Source organism: Notolabrus celidotus, chromosome 4, assembly GCF_009762535.1.
Source record: "Notolabrus celidotus isolate fNotCel1 chromosome 4, fNotCel1.pri, whole genome shotgun sequence".
In the NCBI taxonomy this organism is placed as follows: domain Eukaryota; kingdom Metazoa; phylum Chordata; class Actinopteri; order Labriformes; family Labridae; genus Notolabrus; species Notolabrus celidotus.
Window position 1 is genome coordinate 4,283,699 of NC_048275.1, and position 14,103 is coordinate 4,297,801.

Genomic DNA, 14,103 nt, shown 5'->3' on the forward strand with positions numbered 1-14,103 from the left:
GATTAACATAGAACAACGAGCAACCCTGTGACAGACAGGAGCGCACACACACACACACACACACTGATCCAGGTCCATGTGAGCAGAGGGAAATATTACAGGCTGAATAATCTGAGGCAGCTCCTCGTCTTTGACTCACAGAGACACAGAGTTATAAAAGAGATCTTTATTTCTAATAAACCAGAATACATGAGGACATGAGGACATGAGGACATGATGGACATGATGGACATGATGGACATAAGGACATGATGGACATGAGGACATGAGGACATGATGGACGTCTGTAAGATCTAAACATTCGTACGAACTGCTGCTCAGAGGAGATACAGACACAGTTATTTTAACAAACCTCGGAAACATTCAGCTTAAACATGAAAACCTCTCTGAGTTTCCAAACACAGAGCACACATACATTGTATGTGTTAATAATCTGTTTCACGCACACACACACCAGCAGTCTGTTACATACCGCTCCTCTACAAAGTGAATGTACGTTTAAAGTACAAAGTGCAAATACTAAGGTTTCATGATCGCCCGGCGCTGAGGGCGGAGAGAGAGAGAGTCTGTTCAGCCCTGCTTCCTGGATGGACTCTGAGGACGAGATTAAACTCTGTTAGTTTATCAATCACTGTGTTTATTAATAACTTCATAATCAGAGTCAGCTGTAAACGTTTACTCACCAGTTTACTGGGGGAGAAAGCTTCTCCTGGTTTGGGTCCTGAGAGAGAGAGAGAGAGAGAGAGAGAGAGAGAGAGAGAGAGAGAGAGAGAGAGAGAGAGAGAGAGAGAGAGAGAGAGAGAGAGAAAGCAAACATGAAGAGGTGAAGCTCAGATAACGAGTCAGATTCATCTCTAAGATCTGCTTTGAGAGTTCAACACCAGAACCTTCAAATCTACTGATTTAAGAAACAAGGAGACATCACTCTACTCATCTAATCATCCATCCTTCCATCCGTCCATCCATCCATCATTGACTCATCTTCCATCCTTCATCCATCATCAACTTATCCATTCATCCATCCGTCCATCCAACCGTCCACCCATGCATCTATCCATCCATCCATCCATCCATCCATCCATCCATCCATCCATCCATCCATCCATCCATCCATCCATCCATCCATCCATCATTGACTCATCTTCCATCCATTCATCATCATCCATCTTCCATTATGTATCCATCCACCCATCTTCCTTTCATCCATCATCCATTCATCATTGACTCATCTTCCATCCATCCATCCATCCATCCATCCATCCATCCATCCATCCATCCATCCATCCATCCATCCATCCATCCATCATTGACTCATCTTCCATTCATCCTTCTGTCTATCTATCTATCTATCTATCTATCTATCTATCTATCTATCTATCTATCTATCTATCTATCTATCCATCCATCCATCCATCCATCCATCCATCCATCCATCCATCCATCCATCCTTCTGTTCATCCATCTATCTATCCATCCATCCATGCATCCATCATTCCTTCCATCCATCCGTACATCCATCTTCTATTATCCATCCATCATCGATGCATCCATCCCTAATCCATCCAACCATAAAAGTAAATCAATTAATCATCAATCCATCCATCCATCCATCCATCCATCCATCCATCCATCCATCCATCCATCCATCCATCCATGACATTAGCATGATACTGAACTGTGGCTCGGTGTCATTTCTCTTGTTTAGATTGTTGTGAATGTTTGGATTTGAAGTGTTGAAGCTGCTCTTCTGTTTGTTCTCCTAACAGCAATGCACCATGGGACATGAAGTTTATAAATTAAAAGATGTTACAGATGTTTGCTCCAGCAGGATCATCAGGGAGCTGATGTACTGAATAAAGGACCATGGTACCACAGGAGCACAGTGAGGACTCCACACGGAGCAGCAGTGACCAGGTGTGAGCTTTAATGACACGGTGTGGTTTCATACAGGTGTGGACAGCTGAAGCTACAGCTGTGTTAGCTCCAGTTAGCCAGCTGGTTACTGTTAGCTCACCGTCCTCCTTGGTGACCCCGAGGCAGCCCATCAGCTCCTGCAGAGACAGCGCCTTGTCGTTGCTGACGTCGCAGTACTCCACGAACTTCTTCACACACTTCTTGGGTTTTGACTTTTTCCTCAGGAAGCGTTTGAACGGTTTGATCTCCTTCTTCCCGATGTCTCCGCTCGAGTTCTTGTCCAGCTGGCTGAAGTACCAGTGGACCACCCGCTCCTCCAGGGTGTGGCTGGGGTCCGGCTCTGCCATCCTGAACACACAAAGACATAAACATGATCAATTCTTCAGCTGAGGACGACGTCATCACGCCATCACTCCATCACTCCATCATGCTTCTGAGTTAATTTTAGATCCTCGTCTTGTCGCCTCACCTCCCGGCGGATGCTGGATCTGTGACGGCGTGCACCATGTCTGTCGACAGCGCGTCGAGAACGCTCGTCAGGAACTCAGTCTTCTTCGCCCCGGGACAACCTAAACAGAAGGCACAGATACCTGAGAACGAGTCTACAGGTGAGCATTTCCAGGTTTATGTAGAGGAGAGAACAATTATCCTGCAGGTAACAGCACCTGGGAGGAATGCTGCGTCATAGGTGGCCTCATAAATGTTAATGGAGAGACGTCATGTGACAGGCAGCATTTTTTTTACATGAAGGTAACGAGCGTCTGTCAGTGTTTCCTCCCGCTCATAAAGAGCTCACCTGGGGGAGGAACACAATACCTGCCAATCATCCTGATACCTGCCAATCATCCTGAGGACACCGAGTCCTCAGGACTGAAGGGGCGGGGCTTCTGATATCCTCCTGCTCTCGTCACGTGACTGATGACACTGATGCTCGCTCTGTTCTGTACTCCTTGGGGTCTTTGCTGCTGCTCCCCCTGCCAGGACAGGAAACTGCAGTTCCTGGAGCATCCACTAGTTGGGTAAAATAAGGGGCGTGGCCTATTTGTCCTCAGCTCCTCCTCTTTGTCTGTTTAGATTAGCAGGAAGTTATTGCATGGAGTCAGCATTTCCAATATGGCGACCTCCATCTTTGGGCTTCATAACACCTCTTCAGGAACAGACAGGTGAGGTCACTGAGCCTGCAGACAGGTTTATACAGGACACGGTTTAAACAGAGACTATAAAGACTGCACAGAGTTTTTTCCTCTCAGCTCCACAAAAGAAGAAGCTGTAAACAGTTTCAGTTTTTTTATGGCTCAGCCTGCGGCTAAGATTCTCCTCTGCAGGAGATAATAGCACACGTGGCTGCTCTCTGACAGGTGTGACACAAACAGCCTGTGAGTGCTTCACAGGTAGAGAAGCACTGATCAGTCAGCAGTGAAGTTTTATGAGTACATATCTGACCCGGGTATTAATAAACACACCGTGTGTTTACATGAAATCACTCATGATGTGGTTCAATGTAAAGAAACAGAGAGATGTAGACTGCGGTGGCTGGGAAGTGCAAATTTACAAAGGATGAAACACTTTAACAAAGCTGGAGATAAAATTTACTTATTGGAAAACATTTTAACATTTAATGAAACAAAATGACATTAAACACTTTTACCAAAAACATATCTACAAAATCAGAAACACTTTTAAAGAGACGGAACATTTTTACCTGAAACAAATTTATCAACAGCAGATTCTACCAGAAAAGGAACGTACCAAATACAGGAAGTGATCTGGAAGAGAATGGTTTGTTTTGGCGGAGAGAGATGAACTGTCCTGCCAATCAAAAGTCATTTTGATGTGTCCTTTGAAAATAAAAGCCAAACAAAATTTAAATGTGTAAATTTGAAATATCAGCCATTTGGCATTCCAGTTGCTACAGACTCCAGCTGCTACAACTACTACTATCAGTCTCCCCACTATCATCTCTCTCTCTCTCTCTTCATCTCCCTCTCTCCCTCTCTCCAACACGGTAGGTCTCAGCAGATGTGTGTCTAACATGAGTCTGGTCCTGCTGGAGGTTTCTGCCTGTTAAAGGAAGTTTGTCCTTGCCACTGTAACTTGCTAAATGCTGCAAAGTGCTCTGCTCATGGTGGATTAAGATGAGATCAGACTGAGTCCTGTCTGTAAGATGGGACTGGATCTGATCCGGTCTTGATGTTGGGTCTTTGTTGGAAATAATGTACCATTATTAGTCTGAACTATAAAGAGTCAGAGATTTTGTTCATAATCTCTGATTGTAAATATCCAGAATCATCGCTATTTTCTCAAATTTTGTTTGGCTTTTATTTTAAAAGGACACATCAGAATGACCTGCGATTGGCAGGACAATCCGTGTCTCACTTCCTGTATTTGGTACATTCCTTATCCGGTAGAATCCGCCGTAAATTTGCTTCAAGACGGGTAAAAATGTTCTGTCTCTTTAAAAGTTTCTTATTTTGTAAACTTGTTTTCTGAAATGTGAATTTGTCTCCAACTTTGTAAAAGAGTTTTATTCTTTGTAAATTTGCACTTCACAGCCCCTGTGGCAGACGTACACACACACAGAGGTTTATCATCACAATGAATGAATGAATGAATGGATAGATGGATGAATGAAATTAAAGAAAAAGTAAAAACAGTAGGAGGTTTTCCTGTCCTGGCCGTAGAAGCAGTTCCGTCAGAATCACTCTCGTTAAAGAGAATTAATTATCTGCATGCAGTAAGTTATATTTGGCGGTATGGCTCTGTTCTTGGAGCTCCCTGCCTTTCCATGTGCCTACATGGAAGGGCTAAGCCTGAGGTGGGGAGAGCACACCTCCCCTCTCTTTTATGTGCATACATGAAAAGCCAAGGCAGGGGGAGCAGCAGCAAAGACCCCAAGGAGTACAGAACAGAGCGAGCTTCAGTGTCTTCAGTTATATGACGGGAGCAGGGGGATATCAGAAGCCCCGCCCCTTCTTGATTTTGATTGGTTGTGAGGGAGAAGTGAGGCTGATGAGTGAGACAGTGCGGGCGTTTTTGAGCGCTGAAAAGTCTGATATGATTGGTTAGTGTACACAACAGGAGTTGACACACACACACACGCACACATACACACGCGTGCACACAGTTACCCTGCAGATGGCGGCTCCTGTAGTGATCTTTGGGTTTGGTGGGATGAGCTCGGGCGTTCCCGTCACACTTTGGCTGCTCATACCTGAGACAGAGACACACACAGGTGAGAAAACACACACAGGGAAACACACTGAAACACACACATTTATCCAAACATTTATATGGAGTCACACACACACACACGGATTTAAACACAGTCGGGCTGAGGTCATGGTGAAGGATGGAGTCTGTGTTCTGTTATTACTGTTGGGTTTGATCTCAGGGATTAAAGAACAGCTCTGTGGACCACCTCCACACACAGAGAGCGTGGGACACGGGGAGTCTTTGTGGGCCTCCTCAGAGAGACAATGTGTGTGTGTGTGTGTGTGTGAGAATGTGTGTGTGTCCTCTCTGACTCTGCCTGTAGTCCCATTAAGCTGATCCTGTCTGAGGCAAACACTCCTCACTGGTCTGAGCAGGGTGTCGGACACAAACGTTAGATCAATCTTTATTTATACAGCTCCAAATCCCAACAAGTTACAGTGGCAAGGACAAACTTCCTTTTACAGGCAGAAACCTCCAGCAGGACCAGACTCATGTTAGACACACATCTGCTGAGACCGTGTTGGAGAGAGGGATAGAGGGAGATGAAGAGAGAGAGAGAGATGATAGTGGGGAGACGGATAGTAGTAGTTGTAGCAGCTGGAGTCTGGCACGTCCACAGCAGCAGAGATCCAGAGGAACCTACGAGACAAGGGAGCTCAGGGACTCCAGAAAGGTCTATGGTTAGTAACTTTAATGGGACAGGAGGAGTTAAAGTAAGAGACAGGCAGAGAGAGGAGAGAGAGGGAAAGACAGGATCCCAGTGTGTCAGTCTGAGCCTATAGCAGCATAACTAAGAGCTGGTCTGAGGTGTGTGTATATGTGTGTGGTCAGTCTCACCTGGTGGAGGTCCCAGGTATGGGCCGGCCCGTGTCGACCAGCACACACCAGCAGTAGCCGGTGGAGGGGTGACACTGCACGGGTCGATACAGGCCGCCGTGAGAACAATCGGGGATGAACACGGCGTCGTTCTTGTGCTGCCGAGCTTCCTCCTGAGCCGACTGCTGCTCCTGGTCACATGACGAGGCTGAGGGAGGGGTCAGAGGTCACACGGGGGGCAGAAACACACACACACACACCCCAGGGTGAATTTTAATTTGACTGTAATGTTTTTAGTGTGTGTTTGTGTGTCTGTAAACCGTGGTTTGGCGTCGCTCTGCTGTACTCCTCCTAAACACTAGGGGGCAGTGTGATGTCTATCCTCATCAGATATTCATCAGGGTCTGAGTCTTATTCTCAAACAGGGAGTTGGTTTCAAAATCAAAGCCTTCACCTCCCTCTCTCCCTCTCTCCCTCTCTCCCTCTCTCCGTGCTCCTCGCCTCAGTCTAAGTCGCTGCAGGGGATTGTGGGTAATCTGGCCTTTGTTTATTTTCATCAGGGAAGTTTTAACCACACAAAGAGAGCGAATGAAACGCCTCTTCGCCTTCCCGCTCTGCTCCACTTCCTCCGTATGGACGACCACACGCTAATCTGAACCATCAGCCTGCATTCTCCGGCTGTTATTGGTTTAAATTACCATAATGGGATTCTCACACACACACATACACACACACACACACACACACACACACACACACACACACACACACACACACACACAGATTTTCTCACAGAGCGGCTGATGAGTGTAAGAAGATAAACAGAGGTGGTGTGTTTGTTCTGTGTGGATGTTTACAGATTTAATGACGACTGACGAGTTTCTGTTTCAGACCCGGAGAGAGAGAGAGAGAGAGAGAGAGAGACAGACTCTCTCTCTCTCTCTCTCTCTCTCTCTCTCTCTCTCTCTCTCTCTCTCTCTCTCTGTCTCTCTCTCTGAAACAAAGACTGGGACACTCACATGGAGTTCTGGTTCTGTTGTTCTGGCGACTGCGGACCTGCTCCGTCCACAGGGTCGGGTACTGAGAGGTGATGTCTGACAGGAAACACAGAGACGTCTATCAGCTTCATCAACATCTTCACAGAGATCACTGACATGACATACCCTGTGAAATATGACCTGCGTTGTGTTGTATGTCAGGGTTCATTCATGTTGTTTAAGTTCTCTCTCTGTCCTCTGTTTGTCAGTCACATGATCAACACTCCGGTCTCAGTGAGGGAATAGGATGACTCGTTTAAATCTCAGTGAAGATTAAGAAACTGTGACTCACCCTCTTCATCAGCACCCGCCGTGTCCACCACCAGACCCGTCTCATCTGCATTCAGAATGGAGAAGATTTGACAGGAGACTACAATTACCAGAGTTAGCTCGACACCTGAACGCAACACTAGGAGGGAGATTTGCACGTTGCCCGACAGAGGAGAGGAGAGGGAAAAGAGGAAGAGGAGAGGAGAGAAGAGAGAAGAGAGAGACTAGAGGAAGGGGAGAGGAGGAGAGGATGAGAAGAGAGAGAAGAGAAGGGGATGGGGAAGAGTAGACGTGAGAGATGACAGGAAGAGGGAACTGAGGGAGAGGAGAGGGAGAGGAGAGAGAGATGAGAGCAGAAGAAAGAGGAGAGGAAGAGTGAGGTGAAAGGAGACGTGGAGAGTGGAGAAGAAGAGAGTTTAGTGGTTTAGTTCCCCGTGGTGTCTATGTGTAGAGAATCAGACTGATGATGATGATGATGAGGATGAGGATGAGGATGAGGAGGATGAAGGCTGAGGTGAAACCTTGTCTGAAGGTGAGACTCACCTCAGACATCTTCAACAGTACACTCTGTGTGTGTGTGTGTGTGTGTGTGTGTGTGTGTGTGTGTGTGTGTGTGTGTGTGTGTGTGTGTGTGTGTGTGTGTGTGTATGGTAAAGCTGTTTAAAAACAGTTTTATGATGTGGATTTCTGATGAACCACTAATGACCGTCTTTACTCTGCGGCCTCTGACACGACGCTCGCACCTCTTTAAGGGTCTGCCAGGAAACAAGCACATACACACACTCACTCACACACAGACACACACACACACACATATGAATTTCCCTCTGTGGTCGCCCTGCAGTACTTTAACAGCTGTGTGTCCGTGGTTAGCTGAAGATGACTCCATGGTGAGTGAATGTGTTCCACAGATCAGCTACATTATTATTATTATTATTAATAATAATAATAATAATAATAATAATGTTTGTATAATTATTGATTTATTATTATTATTATTATTATTGTTGATTTATTATTTCTATTATTATTATTATAAATGTTGTATTATTAATTATATATTATTACTATATGTATTGTTATTATTATTGTTATTTTTATTATTGATGTATTATTATTATTATTCTATTTGTATTAATAATAATAATAATTGCATTATTATTTATTTTATTTATTTTATTTATTTTATTTATTTTATTTATTTTTATCATTTTATTATTTTGTTATTATTAGGAGTGTCACTATTATTATTGTTATTATTGATGTATGATCATTATCATCAATATTATTATTTATTATTATTTATTATATTTTTTGAATTATTGATTCACTATAATTTCTATAATTATTGATTTATTAGAATAATAATATTATTTATCTTTTTTTTATTATTGCTATTATTAAAGCACATTATTATTATTTATATTTAAATATTTTAATCACAGTCATTTAATAGCTGAGGAATTTAAATATCTCAGCTTAAACTCCACAAATTAGTTTATCCTGCTTTAACCAACATGTTTATCACCCAACCACACACACACACACACACACACACATCCACACCCAACCACTAACACACCCACCCACACACACACACACACCACATGTAGACAAACTGCCTCTTAGATGTTGTTTCCACGCACACACACACACACACACACACACACACACATAAGGAGTCAATCTAAGTCAAACCAAAGCAAACTTTCTGTGAGAGAAATCCCCTCAGCACCATGTGACCCACACATGACATCACTTCCTGTATGATACCTGAGTGTTCACCTACAGGTTAGAGGCTGAGAGAGAACGCTGTGAGAGGAGGAAGAAGGTGATGAGGATGAAGGTCACATGTTTGATGACAGGTGAGTTTCAGGTGAGTCTAAATCAGCCTGCAGACTGCTTACTCTAGGACTGAATATAAGACACACACACGCACACACACACACATGCACACGCACACAGAAACAATGCACATGTGAATGCATGCAGAGTTTTTCACACGTGCATTGTAAAGGCTCACCTGATTTACCTGGCTCTCTGGTCGTTGCTCTCTCCTGTTTAGATCCTGAAACATCAGAACGTTCAGATTCATTCATTTTAACAACACACACACTTTTTAACACACACACTTTTTAACACACATACACACACATGCTGAAATCAGTCATTTGATTCTGTGTCCCACCTTGGCATCGAGGCTTCTTATTGGCCACAGCGGAGCCACTGATTGGTCGTCCGTTCGGGGTGACACACCAGCAGTAACCTGTGTAGCTGTGACACTGAACCTGAGGTCAGATCAGCAGGTGAACACGGTGTGAGACAAACATCAGACCGGAGGAGGACAGACCTAACATTTATCTCATCCTGCATGTTTCCTCACCTCGCTGTACGTGCCGTCCGGGTTACAGACGGGGACAAACACCTGAGGGAACAGCTTCTTGGCCTGCTGCTCCGTGTACTTCTTCTCTGCTACACATCTGGACGTGTCTGAGGAGGACGCACAAAGCAACACGATCACTGCACACTCACACTGAGGGTCTGAAGGAGGACAGGAAAAATGCAGCACAGACGAGTCCCACAGGGGAAACAATTCAGGACATTTGGGGCGCGGCTGGGGAATCAAACCAGCACCCGTCCTGCTCACGGACACGTGGTGAAGACATTAAAGACGTTAAAGACGTGATCCTGCAGAACATTCCAGACAGAAAAGGGCTGATTCTGAAGGAAAACTGACCATCCCGACATCTCTGTTAAAGTCCTCAGGTCAGACCCAGCCTCAGATCCAGTCCACAACCAAGTGTGTGTCTGAAACGTTCATCTGTGTGCAGCTCACAAGTGTGTGTGTGTTATGGTGTGTGTGTGTGTGTGTGTGAGCGAGCCTGAATTCATCCTTTATGACCACAACCACCAGCTCCAGCTGTGCAAACTCTCAGAACATGAAGGGACGGTCCGTACCGTGTGTGTGTGTGTGTGTGTGTGTGTGTGTGTGTGTGTGTGTGTGTGTGTGTGTGTCATTAGACATCATTGGATGTTCTGGACATGAAGGAAACTCTTAATTTAGCTCCGGTGGAAATCCTTTGTCGTCGTCCTCCGAGGCTCCGAGCAGAAAAATGGAAAATCTGAGAATGACTCATCTTCATTAGAGACAGAAAACAAACGGAGAGCTGTCCCACCAACTCCAACCACAAACACGTCTCTGTGTCACTGAACCTCTGCTACAAGTTATGACAACATGAACCAATTCAGAGAGAGAGAAAGAGAGAGGTAAAGACAGTAGAGTGTCTCTCACTGCACTACGACTAAATGAACGTCATGTTTAAGAAGGACATATAGCTGTGAACGACTCGTGTCCCCAGCCTGCACTACAGTGGAGGCCAACATGATCAGCCCCCCAGGAACTATGGAACATGTTCCTTAAATTCTGCCCAATGTTTGCATCATTGACTAGGGATGCACCGATCCTACTTTTTAGGTCCTGATATCCATACCTGGGCTTTGGTATCTGCTGATACCGATACTAGCCGATCCGATCCTGGTATTGATTTAACAATCTCTATTCCTTAATGTGAGGATAGAATCATGTTTTGGCAACTTTAGGCTTTTCTGTCTTGATGGTGAACTGTACCTGGGTTCCAAGTACTAAACCAGAGGCTGGAATCCCTTAAATTCAAGGATCTGGAACAATTAAATCCAATAACCTGTCTGTTTTTTCACACTTTGAATACATTAATAGAAGGTTTCTTGCTTCTTTGCAGTCGGCTACAGCTGACATGAACTTCTTCCTTTGGGCTTCCATTATATTTTTCATCCGTGGAAACATTAGCGCTGCACATGTTGCAAGTTTCCGGCGGAGTTGTTAGCAAAAGAAGCGTGACATGCAGCTAAACTGCAGAGTCTCTGTAGTTATCCTCCATCATGCTCCACCGGGCAAAACAGCACAGACTGGGCGGTGCTGATGACGTAGGAGACGCACATGGCTGTTGTAAACACAGAAAAGCATAGAACTGAGATGAATAGATCTTACATGTGGATCGGCACTATGTATCGGCCCTTTGTCACCGATATCCGATCTAGCTTTTTTAGTCCGATCTAGGCGATATCCGATACCGGGAAAGTCTTAAATGGTTTGGTTGCTTCATTGTGGATGTTCCTTATTTTACAAAACAAAAATCCTTATTTACTTTGTGCATTGCCTTTACACTGCTTGGCAGTACCTGCACCCAAATGGACTTGAAGCACTTTGTTCCTCTTACTGATCTTGTTTCCTCTTGTCTATGTAGATCTTTGCTTGTGTTGTTCTCGTTCTCGTATGTACGTCCCTTTGGATAAAAGCGTCTGCTAAATGACATTGTAACATTGTAAGGATCGGTTCGGTGCATCCCTATTATTGATACAACTTAATTTAATCACACATTCACCGTAGTAGCTTCGGTACATTTTGGAATGTTAAATACATTTTTAGTTTTGCTTTATTTCAAATAAAGTGAAAAATGGGGTCGTCAAAAATATTAGCCCCCATGTGAATTTTTGCTTTTAAGGCTAGGGTTGGTAGTCACGGAAAACTAGCATGAATTTGAATGTAGCATTTCCTCAGCACTCTGTCTAACCCCTCCCCCTCTCCACTTGGAGCTCCTCCCACTCAATGCATGATCGCCGCTCAGCTCATCGTTTGTGTTTTGCACTACGTCTAACTCTTGTCTCACTCAGCGGTAAGAAAACACCAAAACATTCTCATAGTGAAAGTGAAAAACACAAACAAACATGAAATGTACGCTTTGCATGAGGCGGGCAGAGCGGCAGGACGGGATCTGATTGGTTCATCATTTGGGTCCTGATGGCAGGGATTGGTTGGTGTTTTCCCAGGTTTACTCCGGCTGTAGATAGCAGCTTTTTTTTTACCTCTTTTTTAAGAACACATTATGTATTGATTACCATCAGGGCATAAAGATCATTTCAACCAGTATAACAAAAAGTGGATCTAAATCTGATTCCCAACCCCAGCTTTAAAACACACCTGTGCAGTCAGCTGGTTTCCTAACAACACCTGAGCATCCAATCAGCATTGAGATTTACTTGAGGGACTTCAAACAGGAGAGAGACTACTCTTGCTAACCATGCCAGAGACAATGGAAAGCAGTCTTGAGCTCAGAAAGAAGATGATGGAGGCTCATAATAAGGAGGAAGGCTATACTGTCATGTCCAGGTGTTTTACAGTGTCTGGAACAGCTGTACGTTGCATCATTGCAAAGTACAAGGAGACAAATTCCATAAGAAACACACCGAGGTGTGGTAGAAAGTGCAATATTTCAAGAACTGTGGAGAGGAAAATAGTCGAAGATGTCAACAAGAAGCCCGGGACATCTGCCGGGATGATTGTTGCTGACCTGACCTCCTCTGAAGTTGATGTGAAGGAACACAGTTGTGAGGGATCTTCATCATAGTGGGCTTCAGGACCATCGTCCCAGAAGAACCACTTTACTCAAAGAGTGGCATCAGAGCCAGACTGAGGTTCAACATTGTGCTTTATGTTGTCTGCATTGTGTCCTCTGTCTTCTGTCTTCTATATTTCTTAAGCCTGCTTTGTTTTTATTTCTTCTGGTTGTCAGTCCGTCCTTTGACTCGTCTCTCCTTGGTTTTCGAGTCTCATTTCAGTATTTTTGTTTTGCATCCTGGCGCGTTAGACTCTTTGAGACTTCGTTATTGATGCTTCGATTAGCTTCTCAAGGACTTTTGTCTCTTTTTTCAGCTTCCTTGCTGGAAGTCTATTTTTCTGAATCACAGCATCCTCGTCCAGATGTCCTTTTCAAAACATTGTCATGGAGACCCAGCGTGGGACAAAATGGAGGGACGATTTTTCCACCAGCTGAGAATCCTTTGTAGCAAACAGTCACTGCATTAAAGAGCTCATATTCTAATGTGTGAGAAAAAGTGATTGTCCACAGTGAGCAGAGACATGAAGCAGCAGAGTGAGAATAAAACTGCTCTCTGTAGTTAGTCAGTGTGTGTGTGTGTGTGTGTGTGTGTATGTGTGTGTGTGAAGGGGGGCTGCCCGACCTCCTTTTAGCTTTTCATCTGCAGATGTTTTGTGTGATCTTCATGAAGCCATTCAGCCTTTTCAACATGTTTCATTCAGGCACACTCGACTCTGCATGAAAGTCTCATTTCAGCCACTTCAAACCAAACCACTGAGATACTGCTCCCATTCATCTGTTCCTGATCTCTGTTTCAACACTCACAGATATTAGCATTCAGTGAGTGTCATCACACAACAGCATACATTCCCTTCTCTGCTACAAACTTCTTAAAAACCAGCATCTCTCTCTCTCTCACTCTGTCAGCCTCGCTCGCCCTCACAGGTTCAGTTATTCTGAATGGTCTGACCCCACAGGTGTTCTCTGTGACCCCCCCCCCCCCCCTACAGGGCACTCTGAAGCTTGACCTTTGACCTAACCTTTGCAGGGCCCTCTGATGACCTCCAGCTGGGGGTCGCGACACTTTGCTCGCAGGAACTCGCAGCGTGATGAGAAAGTTCGTCCATCTGAGGCGCAGAGAGGTTTACGAGGAGCCCCGGTGCAGTCCGTGTTACACTCCTTATCCTGGTCCACACGCAGAAACTGCAGAGAGAGGGAGGGGAAAATATCATTATTACCATCATTATTAAGACATTTAATCTATCACAGTTATTAAATATGACTGTTCTGCTTGTTGACACCACAGACGTGTTTGTATCTTAGGTTAGAAGCCGGGTAATAAGTGGGATGATGTATGGTTTGCAGGTAGTTCCACACAAACAACAAACAGTCCAACACACACACACACACAGGACTTCAGTGTGCAGCCATGTTTGTCT

The 14,103-nt window shown here is 44.6% G+C and overlaps 1 protein-coding gene across 2 annotated transcripts in view; it reads right to left on the reverse strand.

Moving 5' to 3' along the window:
• Positions 1-159: 159 nt before the first annotated feature.
• Positions 160-14,103, reverse strand: part of smoc2 (SPARC related modular calcium binding 2) — a 20,788-nt gene continuing 6,844 nt past the window's right edge. The window contains exons 2-13 of one of the 2 annotated variants that reach the window (XM_034681714.1): positions 13,705-13,867; positions 9,634-9,740; positions 9,439-9,538; positions 9,283-9,318; positions 7,273-7,317; positions 6,963-7,037; positions 5,965-6,151; positions 5,043-5,125; positions 2,384-2,483; positions 2,015-2,262; positions 684-721; positions 160-594 (exon numbers count right to left, since the gene is read on the reverse strand). In XM_034681714.1, the coding sequence (XP_034537605.1) occupies positions 571-594; positions 684-721; positions 2,015-2,262; positions 2,384-2,483; positions 5,043-5,125; positions 5,965-6,151; positions 6,963-7,037; positions 7,273-7,317; positions 9,283-9,318; positions 9,439-9,538; positions 9,634-9,740; positions 13,705-13,867 (1,206 nt within the window). In that variant the 3' untranslated portion in view covers positions 160-570. Of the gene's footprint in view, positions 595-683; positions 722-2,014; positions 2,263-2,383; positions 2,484-5,042; positions 5,126-5,964; positions 6,152-6,962; positions 7,038-7,272; positions 7,318-9,273; positions 9,319-9,438; positions 9,539-9,633; positions 9,741-13,704; positions 13,868-14,103 lie in introns of both variants that reach the window. The other variant, XM_034681713.1, reaches the window with a different exon arrangement.